The sequence below is a fragment of the Microcaecilia unicolor genome, chromosome 2 (genome assembly GCF_901765095.1).
Source record: "Microcaecilia unicolor chromosome 2, aMicUni1.1, whole genome shotgun sequence".
Lineage (NCBI taxonomy): Eukaryota > Metazoa > Chordata > Amphibia > Gymnophiona > Siphonopidae > Microcaecilia > Microcaecilia unicolor.
In genome coordinates, this window is record NC_044032.1 from 577,630,421 (window position 1) to 577,649,248 (window position 18,828).

At 39.6% G+C, this 18,828-nt stretch overlaps 1 protein-coding gene across 3 annotated transcripts in view; it reads right to left on the minus strand.

Annotated features, from left to right (window-relative positions):
• TENM3 (teneurin transmembrane protein 3) overlaps positions 1 to 18,828 on the minus strand; it is a 582,976-nt gene that overhangs the window by 105,026 nt on the left and 459,122 nt on the right. For all 3 annotated transcript variants that reach the window (XM_030191520.1, XM_030191518.1, XM_030191519.1), the window contains exons 14-17: positions 15,818 to 15,937; positions 14,453 to 14,714; positions 6,056 to 6,323; positions 3,033 to 3,176 (exon numbers count right to left, since the gene is read on the minus strand). In XM_030191520.1, the coding sequence (XP_030047380.1) occupies positions 3,033 to 3,176; positions 6,056 to 6,323; positions 14,453 to 14,714; positions 15,818 to 15,937 (794 nt within the window). The remainder of the gene's footprint in view (positions 1 to 3,032; positions 3,177 to 6,055; positions 6,324 to 14,452; positions 14,715 to 15,817; positions 15,938 to 18,828) is intronic.

Here is an 18,828-nt window from a genome sequence, read left to right on the forward strand (position 1 = left end):
GAAATGAGACTTACAGTATGCATACACCTTCGAGAAGAGGAGAGGAGAGAGAGATGACATCAAATATATCAAGGCAAAGATTGCATGAGAAACATTTTTCAGCAGAGATGACATTCTAGAACAAGAGGTCAAAATACGAGGCTTATAAGTGGGGTCACGTAAGAATAACAAAGAAAATATTTCTACACCGAAAGGGTGGTAACAACAGAATTAATGAAAGTATGGGGATAAACAGAGGTTCCACAGTTTCAACTCCCCCCCCCCCCCAAAATAAAAAAAGGAAAGCAAAGATGAAGTGAGATTCTTAGCACTGAAAGGCAAAATCTATTGGCAGACTAGATGGGTCTTATTGTCCATATCTGCCATCATACTCTTTGTTTCTGTGTCAGCTATTATGAAAAGTGCTTTAACAGCTTTGGTGGTTGCATGTCTTACTTATTTTCTCCACTTTTGCAATTATGCATGAGCTTGAATCTGACTTTTCTGAAATTTTTTTCATTATTAAAAAGCGCTGTGTTGGGAAGTGGCGCTATTTCTTTGTAGTGGTGCCTACCATTAGTACTTTTTCATACTAGAATTGAACAGCATATTTGTTGGGAAGTATTCTTCCCAGATGCAGTAGATTACATATATATACATTCACATATTTATCACAATTAAGCAGATCATTAAAAATGGGGAAAATGTTTCTTCTTATTTGTAGAAGTAAGCACAAAGGATATAGTAGGTAAGAGTTATACAAAGTTGAAATGTGATAAAACGTTCTCTTTTTCTCACTTAGGGGTCCTTTTACAAAGCTGCAGGAAAAAGTGGCCGATTCCCCATTATTTTAAACTAATGGCCATGCGCTAAATTTTCAACTCAAATCAAGTCTAATAAGGCTCACAGACTTAAATCTTACAATTCAACCAACCAAATTAATAAGTCTGTATAGTAGTTTTACTGTTATTCAAAACATGTAGGAAAAGTCTTCAGCATTGCCAGTGTCTGAGTTTTGACTTGAACGGCTTCTGTTCATACCATCATCAGTCCAAAAACCCCCACTTTCCCTTAATGAAGTTTTATGTTATAATCTTTCTTTTATACTTTTTGATTTTTCTTTCTTATTTATTTAAAATGTATTCATATATCAAATCAGATATCACATCGATTGGAATAGTGAGTATATGGTATATGCAATTCTAAGTCCCTGCCAAAAGTTGTATATTGGAAAAACAATAAGACAGTTTAAAACAAGAATGGCAGAATATAGAGTTTGTACTCGCATGCGAAACAGGGGGATCCAATTGTAGCACATTGTTTGAGATTTTCCCATCAGTCTGAAGAGTTACAGGGCCCATTTTATTCCTATGGGCCCTGCTACATATAACTTGAGCTAAACTTTAGTAAAAGACCCCCACAATGTTTCATCACAGATCAGATAATGAAACACGTAACGGGGGGGGGGGGGGGGGGGGATAGGGGGAAACTTATTAGAATGAGAATAACAATGGATACACAGATTAAATACTGTAGTCATCAATATTGATTGGAGAGTCTTTTTAAAAAAAATCTTAATGATCTATTTCTTTCTGAGCCAACACCTGTTTCAATCATACTAAATTACTAAATTCCTTTAAAAACAAAAAATTTGACAGCATATAAACTAATGTCTAATTAAAATTAATCGGGAAATTAGTGCCTATTAGCTGACTAATGATGATGTTTTTGTTAAAGACAGGCGCCATTTTGAAAATGTAATTCATAGTAATTAATAGCGGTGACATAAAATATGGTAAATCCTATACTCTAGCAGTTTTGCCTAAGGGCGATTTAAATATGTGTTTTATTGCTGAATGATTATTGTATTAGATCTAGATGTTCTTATATTTTATTCCAGAGTGTAACTACTTAGCTTACTGCCGTATAAGGTGGCTCCTGAAGAAGCAGAGAAGTGAAATGGAGGTACTATGTAGAGCACTGCCAAAGCAAGCTAAGTCACCTTTTTTCTGGTTAAATGTCAAGTGAATGATTTGAAATACTGAATAAATTTTAAATATGAAAGAAAAATCAGAAAAGTATAAAATTTTAAATATGAAAGAAATATCAGAAAAGTATAAAAGAAAGATTATAACATAAAAATTCATTAAGGGAAGGTGAAGGTTTTGGACTAATGATGGTGTGAACAGAAGTCAGCAGTTCAAGTCAAACCTCAGGCACCAGCAATGCTGAAGTCTTTTCCTTCATGTTTTTGAATAACAATAGTGATATTTTTATATTCAGGGAAACTACTGTATAGACATTTATTTTTTTTTTTTTTTGGGGGGGGGGGGGGGGGGTCTTTTACTAAAGCTTAGCTCAAGTTATCTGCAGCAGTGCCCATAGGAATAAAATGGGCCCTGCTGCAGATAACTTGAGCTAAGCTTTAGTAAAAGACCCTCCCCCAAATAAATAAGTCTATACAGTAAAAGACCCCCTTGGTTTGCTGTCATGTGCTAATGTTGCCATTAGTGAATGGCCATTAAAACAAACTAGCACGTGAGCACTACCGACACCTAGGGCCCTGTTTACTATGCCGCGCTGTAAGCGTGCTAGTATTTTTAGCGTGCGCTAACACTAGAGACACTCATATATCCCTATGGGTGTATGTAGCATTAGCATGCGCTAAAAATGCTACCGCATCAAGTAAACAGTGCCCCTATTTTGTAGCCAGTAAGGGCTCATGTGCTAATCATGCACTAATTAGTTAACATGTGGTGTGCGAACTGATCAGTGTTGACACAAACATTCTCCACTCTCCTGACATGCCCCCTCTGCCATAAAGTTGGAAATTTATTTTAGCGCGTGGTTTGTATGCATTGATCTCAGACTTACTGCAGGACCTCCCGCAGTAAGCTCTTGTAAGCTGTGAAAAGCACATGCAAGTGCTTACTGCAGCTTAGTAAAATGACCCCTTTTGAGGATGGGGGAAAACTGATACCTAACTACAATGATGCACATTGCAAGGACACTAAAGTTAAGACTTTGGATCATCAGTATTCAAAAGCTTTTACCATTTTGAACATCCAGCACATGATGTTTATCCAGTGACCAGCCACCCATGTTGGATGCATCCAGTTCATAGCCTTGCAAAATGGCAGTCCTTTTTTCCCAGAGCGTTAAATCCAGGCAAGATTCATATTCATAACCAACAGAGACTAGAAGAAATCAAATATTTCTCATCATGAATTCTAAAAACAATGATTTTAACCTTTTAATATTCTTATATTCCAGTTCTATTTTCAAGTCTTTGGTTTTAACAAAACACTAGGGAGTATCCTACAGCATGCATTCATGTTGAGGGTAATTCTATTAGGAGTAGCCTCATTTAAGGTGGCAGAATACATGTAAACGCAGCCACTTATTCATGTAAATGACCTTATAGAATACTGACTAGCAGAAAGGTATGTGCTATGTTTTCAAGGGGCATACTTTGTCACTGGGTGTGCATAGGCAGGGTTTTGAGTGGAGCACACAAACATACATATAAGTTATAGATCATTATAATTTATGCATATTCTGGCTAACATCTGGATGCAGACATTTAGACCAGCTATGTGGTAATGCCTATATGTAGCCAGTTATGCTAGAATTCTATAAAGAAAAGTAGGCGCCTACTTTTCTTTATAAAATAGGCATGGAATAGGTGCCTGCTTTGACTCTTATCCTAGGCATCCTGTTATAGAATTACCTTCATAAAAAATGGACCTGATATTCAAAACCATTTAAACAGCCAGGATTGCATCCTGGCCATTTAAATGGCTTGCCCGGGGCTATCCGGAGATATTTAGTCGCACTTAACCAGTTAATTCCACTGAATATCCCCACTAAACAGCCATACCCTAACTAGCAAGGTTAAGGGTGGGATGGAGGCAGGGCATAGGCAGAGCACAAACTTAGCCAGCTAGTGGCGATTTCCAGTCCACTAACCAGCAAGGTAGCCACATAAAGTTAGGACAGCAAAATGGGTGCCCTAACTTTACACGAGAAAGTTACCTGGGTGACGGGTCTGAACAGGGCCAAATTAACACTATATTCGGGCCCTAGACAAACATATATTTGTGGGCCCCCTACCAGTGAATCCTCTCCCTACATTCACCTCTCTAGAAGCAGTAGGGAAATGAGCCTAGCTGTGGTTATGATAGCAGCAAAAGATTGTCAGTAAGCATGGGGCCTATGCAAGCACATGCTTTGAATGGAGAGGCTTAATGGTTAGAGCCGGAGAGCTGCCACGTTACTCAGTTCCAAAAGGGAAATTCTGAGCCAGTCCTGGATTTCTGCAATCCTATCCTGGAACCTGAAGTGCTGATTTCAATTGGTGGTATGAGATGTCAGTTCAAAAACAGGATTAGCCAAAAGGTCTCCCTCCTGGAGCTTGGTAACTTGGCAGTTCTGCAGCAGTGGGCTGAGGACCAGGGAATCTGGGCTGGCAAGTCATTTTCATTCTCCATTGCCTCTGGTAAAAAACCAGAGATCCCAAGGATAGAGTGCTTGAAAAAGTGAGGTTTAAGGGCAATGTGTACACTGTCTTGAGTTAATTCTTTCAAAAAGGCAGTAAATAAATCCTAATAAATAAATATAAATTTACAAAATTTTACATGTGAAAAAAGCTTCACATGGAAAAAGCAAAATACAATATTTAGCTTTTTTGATGCTTTAGAAAGGATATAGGCAGAGTGGAGGCTGTATTAGCCACTGATCAAAGGAATTTGCCCAAGAAACTTGATAGTTAACAGGGTAAATTCCCTGGGCTGACAACTTGCTTTCATTTTGTATGTGCACAGGTACATTTGTATCAGTGAGCTTCTCCATTCTAGCCCATTTTTTTCAAAGGGAAGCTGTATTTATATGAGACTGTCCTCACCAGAGGTACAGAAATATACACAAGTCTTTGCGCTCTCTAGCTCTCTTTTCTAGTGCTGTCCTACCGTTCATGTGCTCATTCAAGCAGTGACTCCATCCCCCACTAGCTCTGCATTTGCTGCCAGGTCTTTTCCTCAGCCTACAGCAGACCCTTCATATCATCCCTCATTCTTAAGAAACTACTTCTTTTTGAAAAACCTCCCCCACCCCCAAACACTCCATAGCTCCAGCTTAGCTTCCCCCAAAGCTCTTGCAGCTCAGCACCTCCTTTCTGTCACAGCTGAAGGCTGCATTCATAGGAAATCAAAAACTTATGTGTATTATCTTTATGTAATTCTTATTCTGATTCAATAAGGGATATTAACACTGTATACAATACAAGAAGCACTTTGTAGACTATAGTTTAGTGAAGGATATGAAAAACAGTGGGACCTGTTTACTAAGGTGTGCTAGTGTTTTTAGCATGTGCTAAAAATTTGCATATGCTAACCATGTAAACACCCATAGGAATATTATGGGCTTCTACACGGTTAGCACGCATGCGCCAGAAATGCTAATGCGCTTCAAGCGCAGCTTAGTAAATAGGGCCCAGTGTTTAGTCTTTAGCAGAGGGTCAGCACTATTCTATTGCTACATTTACAATGCTACTGATTTTCAAAGGGCAATAAAAAACTCTGTGAATGAACCCTTTGATTTCTCATTTGATCCTGGTCTGTATCTGAATATGCATATGCTGTTTTTGCACCTATTTCTATAGGAATATGAATTCACATACATTTTATCTCAACCTCAAGATTATCAAAAACTACATCAAAATCTGATTACACTGTAGAGCAGTGGTTCTCAGCCCAGTCCTCGGGGCATATCCAGTCAGTTGGACTTTCAGGATATCCATGAGGTAGATCTGCATATAAAACAGGCAGTGTGTGCAAATCTATCATGCACATTCATTGCGAATATCCTGAAAAATCTGAAGACTAGGTGTGCTCTGAAGACTGAGTTGGGAATCACTGGTATAGAGAATTAACCCTAAGCCTTCTTTTAAATGACTTGGGTTTCATTTGATATTGATAATCTTTTTTTGAGGGAAAAGTAAACTGTCAATTCCAATTCATTTTTCTATTACATTCATAATAATAAAATCATACAAAATTTTCACTGTCTTTTAACATACCTACAGCTTCAGATAAACCATAAACCTTCTGATTATATGCATCAGTTTTGTCCCATATAAAAGTGTATGACAGACTTGGTGAAGCAGGGAACCATTTTTGGAAAAGTCTTCCTACCACTGCCACCATTAGATGAACTTTCATTAAGTTGAATGGAATAATAGCTTGTGTCATGGTGATTTTTAGCACTGACTTATATCCTGCTGCTCGGGAACTCAAATATGACAATTTTAAATCAGTTCCTGGGATTGTAGTTTCTTCATGAAGTACCTAAACCATGAAAAAAAAAAATAACATTCCTGTTACATTTCAGTTGAGCATGAAAATATATTTTAACAGCTGCCATAATGTACTATAGATTGTGTTATAAAAATCTCTTAGTGTGCTGACTACTTCTCTTGTCATCAACAAATCAAAAAACCTTTTTCATTAGCTAACAAAATGCTCTACTTGAAGTATATCACAGGAACTGAAAATGGCTAGCAGACAGGATAGTAACACCACCATAACACTGATGCTTTCATATAAAGGTAGTACAATGCCTAAAATAAAATATATTCTGTAGGTGGTATTTGTTAATGTAAACATTGGCTTGTAATAATCTAGCTAGTGAGAAGAAATCAAAATGTGACCTGCTGAATGAAAAGGCAGGGCCGTGCCAACACGGTAAGCGAGGTAAGCACGGCAGGAGGGCATTGTCCTATGGGGGGCGCTCCGCCGCGCCATGCTTACCTCGCCCTCTCCCATGTCCCAACTGCCCGCCCTCTTCTCCCCTCCCCCCAACAAGATCCCTTTTAAATTTACCTCCGGCAGCGAACAAAGGCGCAGCGTCTGTGAAGGAGGCGGCGCTCCCAACGTCTCTACTAGTCTTCCCATCGCTCAGTGTTCCACCTTCTTCTGACGTCAAGGAAATTATGTCAGAAGAAGGCGGGACATAGAGCCGCCGGAGGTAAATTTAAAAGGGATCTTGGGGGGGGGGGGGGAGAAGAGGGCGGGCAGCAATCACCTTCACGGGGGGGGGGGGGGGGCAACTGATCATCTGCAGGGGGGCAACATAGACCCTTGGCACGGCCCTGTGAAAAGGTACCAAAATTAGGATATGTGACTTACTGTATTTGTACCACAAGATATAGGGATATTAACTGCATAATCCTGCAAATTCTCAGCTTCAAGTATGGACTAAATTTTTTTTTTAATGAGAAATGTTTATCAATAAAACAAAGTAATTAAACCCCAAAATCACATACCCCATGAAAAACATTAAAGTTGTTGAAAAAAATTGAATTGTCCCATTCTACAGACCCTATAGAACAAAAATGTAAAAAACTAAAATAAAAGAAATAAATTTGCCACTCCAAACGTTTATAGCCTTTATCTATGTTATTTGTAACCCCATGTTTGGTACCTTTTTGCTCAGTGGATCACAAATATTAAGGTGTTCTCCAGGAAAATGTTTCATTTTTTATGAAGCTAACTAAGGGATCAACACCAACTACGTCTCATAAGTTGCATCTCATAAGATTAGGTAATGGGAAAAAAAAACATTCTTCAAATATATGTGAACCCTCTCTACACCAAAATTTGCTGCTATTGTTCTCAGTAATAGATTTGTTTGTTCTCCCTTTACTTTTGTGGTTGAATTCCCTAAGGTTAATGACCATTCTATCAACCTGCAGCATCCTTTCTCCATTTCTTATTTTCCATGACACTTTTTCTTCCAACAACAAATCTATCTGTTGACTTAGAACGCTCTATCATAGCCTAAAAGGAAGAGAGAGATGGGGAGGAAAAGAAACAAAACAAAAAGACTGGGGGGAGATTGGACATGACAAAGGGAAGGAGGGGGATAAACTACAATAATGATAGGATAAATAATACAGAAGGAGGGGGGAGTAAATCGTTTAGGCTCATCTCGGGATCAATCTGGCAGTTTGTCTTCAAGTAGCAGAGCCATATGCATCAGCAAATAGGAAGGTACTTGGGTAAATGATACCTAGCCCTTCTAAAATTCCCTCCCAAGTGACAGCCTCATGACATGCCTGGTTACTGAGGATCTACAAAAGTCTATCTAAATTTTATACCAACGCTATTAATATTAACCTTCTCTTTTCAAAGGTTAAGCACATCATTTTTTGTACATTTTTTTAAAGGAGAAAAGGGACCTCAGACAGCTATAACCAGCTGCTTTTTTTTTTTTTGTAATTATTCAAGTGATGTACCCCCCCCCCTCCAAATCCTGTGGATGTTATTGTTGAATTGGCTCTGCTGCCATTATGACTTCCTTACACTTTGACCCCGATCTCACTGGCCTCTCCAAAGTATGCAAACTACACTAATGGGCACTAGTAAATTCAGATCAATTAAAACAAATGCTCAATAATACATCTGAGTTTTAGAAACCTAAACTTGGGAAATTTTCAGTCTAATTTTACCTGAAAACTATCCTAAATTTAGAATCCTAAATCTAGGCCCTCATATTTTAAAAACCTAAATTCAAGTGCCTAGCCCTAATCAAATTTCAATGGCACTAGTTTATGTGAACCCTTTGAAAACAGACCTCTCACTTTTTTTTTAGTGATATGATTTGAAAATTTGCAGAAAGAACTAGCGAGAATGATAGCTATTATTAGAATAGCTTACTGCAGAGATGTGGAAGCCAGCATTACAATAGAGTTGTGTTTTTCTCCAGAAGGTAATCATGAAGGTTTTGCAGGTCTCATATATAAAAAAACAAATCTCAATTTAAAACATAAGGGGTAATGGGTAAGGATAATGGGATTTGATATAAGGATAATGGGATTTGATATACTGCCTTTCTCTGTTATAATCAAAGTGGTTTAAATTTATTATACGCAGGTAATTTCTCTGTCCCTAGTGGGTTCACATCTAAGTGTTGTACCTGGGTCAAAGGGTTAAGTGACTTGCCCAGAGTTACAAGGAGCTGCAAGCAGGAATCCAGATTTAGCAAGACTTTACTAAAATATACTGTAAATTGTGAATATCCTGACTTGGGTGTTCCTTTTCCATTCTAGACAACCTATACAAGATTGAGCTTTTAGGTTTCCCTGCTGAGCATCTCTCAAAAGCAGCAATACTTTAATTGTGAAACAGAGAGAAAGAGTTCCCAGTCAACAGGTAGGTTTGTTGCTGTTGGTAGAAAAAAGTGTTTCCATTGAAATTCCATGATGACTAAGATATTGTGTGAATACCTGTGGTATAGTCCTCAAAATTACTATTTTTTTTTTAATTTTTCCAAATATTTTCTGATTTTTGGTTTAATAAAATTGTTTTTTAATGTACAATAGAATTTCAATATGTGCAAATACACGAATTCATAGGCTAATGAGTGTTAAACTGACTTTACACCATAAAAATGTTAAGGCACCCAAACTAAATGCATGTTAACAAAGGCACATCCTCACTGTGGTGCAAATGTTAGGTATAAAAGAAAGTGTATGGTACTGGAGGTGTTGTATTCCTTCTGCAAACCTGAAATATTTTCACTGATTAGGATGCCTCTCTATGCAGGTGAGAACATAATCTGGTTTAGAAGGCAAATTACAGAGTCCAGTGTAACCATCATGAATTCTACCTTTTGCAGGAATTTGTTCAAGGGCCTTAGGTTTAACAAGGGTCAGAATTCCCCTATCTTTGGGGGTCCAGAATGTATCTGGAGAGAGATTCCTCCTTTCCTGTGATGGACATGTTCAAATTAAGGGGGTGATGAGAGGTCAGGGAAAAAGTAGAAAATTAAATGAGTTCTTTTGCTGTTGTCTTTACTAGGGAGGATGCTGGGGAGATACCCATGCTAGAAACTGTCTTTAAAGGAGACGATTCAGAGACATTGATGCAAATAGGTATGAAACTGGAAGATGTGGCAGAGCAACTTGACAAACTAAATATTAACCAATCACCTGCAATGGTTCATATTCACCCACAGATAATAATTTGACTGCATAATTTTTTTTTTGGAGGGGGGGGGGGAGGTTGAGGGTGAAGGAAGGCCAGATTGCCAGGGGAAGTGGGGGTGCTTACTCTAAATGGACTTACTATCAGACACTACAAGAATAGGTCTCAAGGGCCTTTTATGCAGTAAAGAAACTTACCACTTTCAAACACCTAAGATAGGAGGCAACGCTCTGGTATGAACTAGGAACTGGTTTAAAGATATAAAACAGTCAGCAGGGTTAAATGGTCAAGTCTCTCAATGGAGGGAGGTAAACAGTAGAATGTAACAAGGACCTGTACAGGGACCAGTGTTTTTAGCATATTTATAAATGATCTGGAAATTGGGACAATAAGTGAGGTGATCAAATTTGCAAATGAGATGAAAACTATTCCAAAGTTGTTACATCATATGCGGATTGTATGAAATTCCATGAGAACCTTGGGAGGCTGGAAGACTGGGCATCCAAATAACAAATGGAATTAAATGTGGACAAATACAAAGTGATGCACATTGGGAATAACCCAAACTATAGCTAGATGATGCTAGGTTCCACATTAGGAGTCACCACTGAGGGAAAGGATTTAGGGGTCATTGTGGACAATATGTTGCATTTTTGAGCAGAAGATTTCCTCTGTATTGCTCAATGGTGAACCCACATTTTGAGTACTATGTACAATTTTGGTCACCATATCTCAAAAAAGATGTAGAGGAACAGGAAAAGGTACAAAGAATGGCAACCAAAATGATCGAGGTGATAGATCCACTCTCATATGAGAAAAGACTAAAGAGGTTAAGGCTCTTCAGCTTGGAGAAGAGACAAGTAAGGCGGGGGGTGGGTGGGATGATAGAGGTCTACAAATTCCTGAGTGGAGTATAATACATAAACATTAATCAACTGTTTCCTCTTTCAAAAAGTACAAAGACTAGGGGCCACTGTAAGTTATATGAAATTAAAACAGGAGAAAATCTTTTTTTCAATCGGTGAATAGTTAAGCTCTAGAACAAATTGCCAGAGGATGTGGTTAAAGCAGTTAGTTAATCTGAGTTTAAAATGGTTTGGGCAAGTTCCTGGAGGAAAAGTCCATAAACTGCTTATTAGGGTAGACCCAGGGAAAAGCAACATGGGGTCCTTCCACCAAGTAGAGGTAAAAGAACTACTGCGATGGCGTCAGTGCAGAAGCCGAAGTCTCTTTTTACCACCACCAGTAAAAGGACTTTAAACAAATAGACACTGTGGTGCAGTACGAGTAACACTTGCAGGGCGGTCATTTCCAGAGGGGCGGGGGAAGGAGCCCTTACCGCCTCCTACTTAGAAGGTGGTATGGACTCCCACGCTAACCCTGAGTTAACCGGGCAGTGCACAATGCTGCCCGCCAGGTAAGCCACTGGCACGGTAAAATTAGAAATAATTTTTTTTGCTCCGGAAATGTGGGAGTGGGCACTACCACGAGGCTTCTGCAGTAAGTACGAGTTGCTGCACCAAGCCCATGGTAGACCTACCGTGGCTTGGTAAAAGGGCCCCTATGTATCCCTGGAGTTGATAGCATGGAATTTTGTTACATTTTACAATTCTGACAGGTGCTTGTGACCTGGATTGGCCATTGTTGGAAGCAGGATAGTGGATTAGATAGACCTTCAGTCTGACCCAGTATGGCAAGCCAAACTTATGTTGTAAGTCAGCAAGTAATAACGTGGGAAAGAGGAACCTGAACTATAGCTATGTAATGAAAGGTTCCAAGTTAGAAGTCACCGACCAAGAAAGGGATCTCACCGTTGTCACTGATGATACATTGAAACCCTCTGCTCAGTGTGCCGCGGTGACTAAGAAAGCAAATAGAATGTTAGGTATTATTAGGAAAGGATGGAAAACAAATATGAGGAAATTATGATGCCTTTGTATCAGTTCATGGTACGACCGCACCTCAAATATTGTGTTCAATTTTGGTCACCGCATCTCAAAAAAGATATAGTGGAATTAGAAAAGGTACAGAGAAGAGCGATGAAAATGATAAAGGGGATGGGACGACTTCCCTATGAGGAAAGGTTGAAGTGTCTAGGATTCTTCAGCTTGGAGAAAAGACAGCTGAGGGGAGATATAATAGGGGTCTATAAAATAATTATTGGATTGGAACGGGTAGATGTGAATCGTTTGTTTACTCTTTCCAATAATACTAGGACTGGGGGCATGCGATGAAGCTACAAAGTAGTAAATGGGCAGTATTCACAATGGAGAAGGGTAGTTAGTGGGGTTCCTCAGGGGTCTGTGCTAGGACCGCTGCTTTTTAATATATTTCTAAATGATTTAGAGATGAGAGTAACTAGCGAGGTAATTAAATTTGCTGATGACACAAAGTTATTCAAAGTCTTTAACTCGCAACAGGATCGTGAAAAATTACAGAAGGACCTTATGAGACTGGGAGACTGGGCGGCTAGATGGCAGATGACGTTTAATGTGAATAAGTGCAAGGTGATGCATGTGGGAAAAAAGAACCCGAATTATAGCTACGTCATGCAAGGTTCCACGTTAGGAGTTACGGACCAAGAAAGGGATCTGGGTGTTGTCGTCGATAATACACTGAAACCTTCTGCTCAGTGTGCTGCTGTGGCTCGGAAAGCGAATAGAATGTTGGGTATTATTAGGAAACGTATGGAAAATCTTGCCATTATATCACTCCATGGTGCGACCGCACCTTGAGTATTGTGTTCAATTCTGGTTGCCGCATCTCAAGAAATATATAGTGAAACTGGAAAAGGTGCAGCGAAGGGCGATTAAAATGATAGTGGGGATGGGACGACTTCCCTATGTAGAAAGGCTAAGGAGGCTAGGGCTTTTCAGCTTGGAGAAGAGACGGCTGAGGGGAGACATGATAGAGGTATATAAAATAATGAGTGGAGTGGAACAGGTGGATGTGAAGCGTCTGTTCACGCTTTCCAAAAATACTAGGACTAGGGGACATGCGATGAAACTACAGTGTAGTAAATTTAAAACAAATCGGAGAAAATGTTTCTTCACCCATCACGTATTTAAACTCTGGAATTCATTGCCGAAGAACGTGGTGAAGGCGGTTAGCTTGGCAGAGTTTAAAAAGGGGTTAGACGGTTTCCTAAAGGACAAGTCCATAAACCTCTACTAAATGGACTTGGAAAAATCCACAATTCCAGGAGCAACATGTATAGAATGTTTGTACGTTTGGGAAGCTTACCAGGTGCCCTTGGCCTGGATTGGCCGCTGTTGTGGATAGGATGCTGGGCTCGATGGACCCTTGGTCTTTTCCCAGTGTGGCATTACTTATGTACTTATAAGACGAATCAGAGAAAATGTTTCTTCACTCAATTTGTAATTAAACTCTGAAATTCGTTGCCAGAAAATGTGGTAAAAGCAGTTAGCTTAGCGGGGTTTAAAAAAGTTCTGGTCAGTTTCCTAAAGGAAAGGTCCACAGACCATTATTAAATTGACATGGGAAAATCCACCGCTTATTTCTGGGATAAGCAGCATAAAATGTATTGAACTTTTTCGGGATCTTGTCAGGTATTTGTGACCTGGATTGGCCACTGTTGGAAACAAGATGCTGGGCTTGATGGACCTTTGGTCTGTCCCAGGGTGGCAATACTTATGTACTTCAAATTTGTCTTAAAAATCTAACATTATTTTCAGTGTGCAATGATTCTTTTTAAGATTCCAAACCTGTGGGCCATAAATTAAGAAAGCACAGCTTCTACTGGATGATTTCTTTGCTACCCTCAAAGAAGGAATAGCAAATAAACAATATGATTGCAACCACAAAATCTGTACTATCTGCTGCTTTTTTAAAGTTACTGTCAAAAGGAGAGGAAGGTGTAATTTGAACATTACTCTTGCTACAGCTGGTATCCAGTGTGATATGAAGAAACCAACATATGAGTGACACATTCTTATCTAGGAACATTAAAAATCAAATTTGCTGCTGAATTCTGTACCAGCTGGAAAATGTACAAATCCACATTAAGTAATCCAAAATATACCTACTACAATTATAAATGCAAGGTAATACAGTCATGAGCAAAGATGCTGGTTTTAACCACATTTAGATTTGTAAAATTGCTCCTCCCACCTGGTGTCCCGGCAAATATAGATGTATTTAACCTGGGTCCAACTAGGCATTCTTTTCTAAAATATGGGAAACTTGAGCACATCCCAACATAGATGTCTCAATTCCAATCTCAATGACCTATTTAAAATGGGCAACTTAGGGTCTTATCCAGAAAGAACTGTCTCCATTCTTTGCCTATTAAAAAAAGCTATATACTGAACAAGATCTAAGATATAGAAGCAGTTACTCTCTATTTTTGGATTTCAATTTGTGTGACTATGTTCTTCTAGGTTAGATTTTTTAAAAACAAAAGTAGTTTAAATTCTTTTTTATGAGCAGTATGATTTTATATATTAAAAAAATCTGTTCTAACACATTACCTGGGTTTCAGGGATTATAGGGCTATCTTCAGGAGAAGATCTAAAGAAAGTAGACAAAGGTGACGATACAATGATAGGATTTGGTCTCACAAACCCACTTAGATCACAACTAGGGATGTCATTCTCCTCTTTCTTCATCACTAACGTGTCCATGACATAAAAGACATTCCAGGGAATCCAGACAGTATGATACTGTGTAAGAAATGGTGCCCTTTCAAACAACAGAGTTAGAGATGCACCACCATTTGATACCAAGTCGAACCTAAGGAAAAGCAATTCATTATTCAAAACATCCCAATATACATTCTACTATCCTTAAACAGATACCACAGAAATTATACTACATTTACCTAAAAAAAAAATCCTTACTTTTCATGACAAAGTGATAGAAATCAAGGCAGTATTTACGCATGAATTAATGTGTGAAGTAATTTCAAAAGGAAGTTGAAAACGTATTTTTATATATATAGGCCTTTGGTTCAGAGGCAGCTTTGACTGGTTGATGTGTAGGCTTACATAGTTGATAGATGCTATTAGAGCTGTACTGAATAGCATATTTTACTAATCAGCTGAATACGAATAATTAAAAATATTATTTGGCTGAATCTGAATACCGAATACGAATAATGGGCTTTGAGCTATAATATAAATAATAAAAGAAGTAACGTGAAATAAGAGATTAGTGTTTATTTCAGTAGGATTTAGCACAGTAGAGCACTGGATTATTTGTATTCGAATTTATATCATTATTCATCTGAATATGAATAATATATTCAGGGAACTAATCGGTGTGGAATTGAATCAAATACAAGTATTCAGTACAGCCCAAGTTTATAAGACTGGTTTTATTTGTTTTTGTTTCTATTGTTGGTTTTATGCACTTGATTATATTTATATATATATATATATATATATATATATATATATATATATATATATATATATATATATATATATATATATATATAGTGCTTCACCTAGATAAGTGTAATATAAACAAATATGTTCTACTATGCTTTCAAAATAATCATACAGTTACCTTATGAATATATATATATATATATATAGTCTCATGGGTTTCTTCCTGCTCATTTTTTGTCTTCAAATTCAACGATATTACAAATTCAGTAGCACTGTCATGCCCTCCCCCCCCCCCCCCCCCCCCCACACACACACACAAACCACTGAAATCTAGCCCAGACATCAAAGTGATAATCCTTGGACAAGGTCCACAGATTGTGGTTCTTTCAAGCCTAGCTTGCATGCAACCTATGTTTGGCCAGTGGGTGTCACCACTGAACCCATGTTTCCTGTGGCCCAGCTTATTAATACCTTGATGCTACAAGTCTTTGGTTGAAAACTTACATTCCATCCTGCCGTGTGATTGTGTATCCGTATTCTGGATAATGTAAAAAGGAAACATTAACACCAATGAGTGGCGTTCCATCAGCAGTTAGAACTTGGCCTCTAATAACAGATGCTAGACTGAAGGAGACAGAAGAAAAAAAAAGAAATAAAATTAGAATATGTGCTCTGCTCAGATGGTCAATAGCACAATGTTTTGGGGGGACTTCAATAATAAAGTACAATCAATTGATATTTACAGAATTAGTTCTGAAACCCTCTCAAAGATACTGCTACCTTTTAACTGTGCATTATTTACATTCTCTAGGTGCCTGCAGATTTTTCCTACTTTTTAATTTGTTGCAACATTTGCTTTGTAGACTTATCAAGCCCAATAATTTAGTAAAGAGTTCTTGGATATAAACTCATTGCTCTTTCTTTCTATACATTAAATATTTGGCACTTGCATAACACAAAGTATGAGTCCCAATTAATTTTGAGAAAATCTGCAGATCTGTGGGGACCCAGGAAGTGAAAGATTTAAATGGGCAACAAGGCACATTTGTGCTGCAACTTTTAATAAACTGCTGTGCCTAACTGCATTAATGTTGTTAAATTACTGCAGACCCAGGAGTTCTAGTGTAAATCATCTTCCTTTGCTCAGCGAGACACAAAGTACCTTCTTACAGCTGCTGGTTTATTTTCAAGTCATTACTGCTTCATAAAGCACCAGTCAAAGAGCTTATGCAATCACACCACCATGCAGTTAGAAGATCTCTAGCATTAATTCATGATTTATATTATTTATTGAGCTGAGCTTTGAAAGCATATCTCTGTATTTCCTTCTGATGTTTGGATACTCATTACTTTCTTTGACATATGTCTAAACATGTTAACCTAAATCAGCTAACTGAACAAAGGTCATCGTGGCAAAAAACAGATAACTGTTTGTGTCACAGAAACATACAACATGACGGCAGATAAAGACCATATGGCCTCTTTAGTCCACCTCAACTGTTCAGCTCTACATTTCCTTCTCTCTCTCTCCTTCAGAAATCCTCTGTGCTTGTACCAGTATTTTCTTTTCAGATTAATGTGTGGTACCCACTCCTGTTTAATGCAGAAGCACCTAGAGACTCCTACTGAGGAGGTGGTATGTGGTCCTGCATTAAATCTGCATTAGTCAGAGCATGGTAAGTGCAGTGCGTTAACTGCCAAACACCTTCCATGCCCAGTCTCTGCCTGTGCCCCTGACAAGAAAAACACTTAATGTGCAGTTTACTGCACGATAACTTCTAAATTACCATAAAGCCCCTTAACGCAGCTCTGCCCTAGTAGTTACTATGTGGTAAACCACAAATTAAGTTTAGTAGAAGTGCCCCAAAGTCTGTAACATGAACCCTGAGGTAAGACCAATCATTTCCCAAACATTTTCTCCACTATGACCACACTTTCCCAACTGAAGTATCATGAGCCCCTGATGCTACCGCCCCCCCATTGCTCCCTCTGCCGCTGCAGTCCGCGGTCTCACCTGCCTGCTTCTACGGCTTCGGGCCCCCTGTATTCAAGGTGGTAGTCGCAGATCGCCTCTCTTCTGGCCTTCCCTCCCTGTGTCCCGCCCTCGTCTGATGTAAATTCCGGTTTCCGCGAGGGCGGGACACAGGTAGGGAAGGCCCGAAGAGAGGCGATCTTCGACTGCCGCTTTGAATGCAGGAGGCCCGGAGCCGAGGAGGCAGGCAGATGAGACCGGGAACTGCAGCGTCGGCGGCCTGACCCTGGCACCGGGCCCCCCTTGGAGGCTCGGGCCCAGGGAATTTTGTCCCCCCTGCCCCCCCCCCCTCGGTGGCCCTGATCCAAATGTATTAATATTATTTTCTGATATAATCACCGTATCTGAGACACACAATCTTGTAAACTGAAGGTATGTTGAATGGGTGGGGGGTGAGAGGGGCACAAGGCATACAGATTTCAGTCATACCAGTTACATTCTTAGTGATAAATTATACTTTCGTGTGCACCTGAGAATGGATTTCTAAGTAACACAGGCTGCACTAGCTGGCATCCATTATGCATGACACTTTACATATTCTAAACTCAGTTTTAAACCCAGTTTTTTTCAAGAATACCAACACCTAAACTACATAGAGGGGCATAATCGAATGCGAATGCCCATCTCCATGGGCGCCTATCTCCGAAAACGGATACGCGAAGGGGCGGGACAGACCGTATTTTCGAAAAAGATGGGCGTCCATCTTTTGTTTCAATAATATGGTTGGTGCCGGGCAAATGCATCGGAATTGGGCGGATTTGAGCTGGGCAGTATCGGTTTTCAGCGATAATGGAAACCGAAGGCGCCCAGCTCAAAAACGAACAAATCCAAGGCATTTGGTTGTGGGAGTGGCCAGGATTCGTAGTGCACTGGTCCCCCTCACATGCCAGGACACCAACCGGGCACCCTAGGGAGCACTTGTAACAATTAAAAAAAAATTACAATACCTCCCAAGTCCATAGCTCCCTTATCTTGGGTGCTGAGCCCCCCAAATCCCCCCCAAAACCCACTGCCCACAACTCTACACCATTACCATAGCACTTATGGCTGAAGGGGGGCACCTAGATGTGGGTACAGTGGGTTTTGGGGGCAGTTTGGAGGGCTCCCATTTACCAGCATAAGTGTAACAGGTGGGGGGGGGATGGGCCTGGGTCCACCTGCCTGAAGTCCACTGCACCCACTAACAACTGCTCCAAGGACCTGCATACTGCTGTGATGGAGCTGGGTATGACACTTGAGGCTGGCAAAAAAAGTTTTTAAAGTTTTTCTTTTGGTGGGAGTGGGTTAGTGACCACTGGGGGAGTCAGGGGAGGTCATCCCCGATTCCCTCCGGTGCTCATCTGGGCAGTTGGGGCATTTTTGGGGGACTTGTTCGTAAAAAAAAGGGTCCAGAAAAAGTGACCCAAATTCTCGCTTCTGGCGCCCTTCTTTTTTCCATTATCGGCGGCGCGCCCCCATCTCTCCTTAGCCGATAAACACGCCC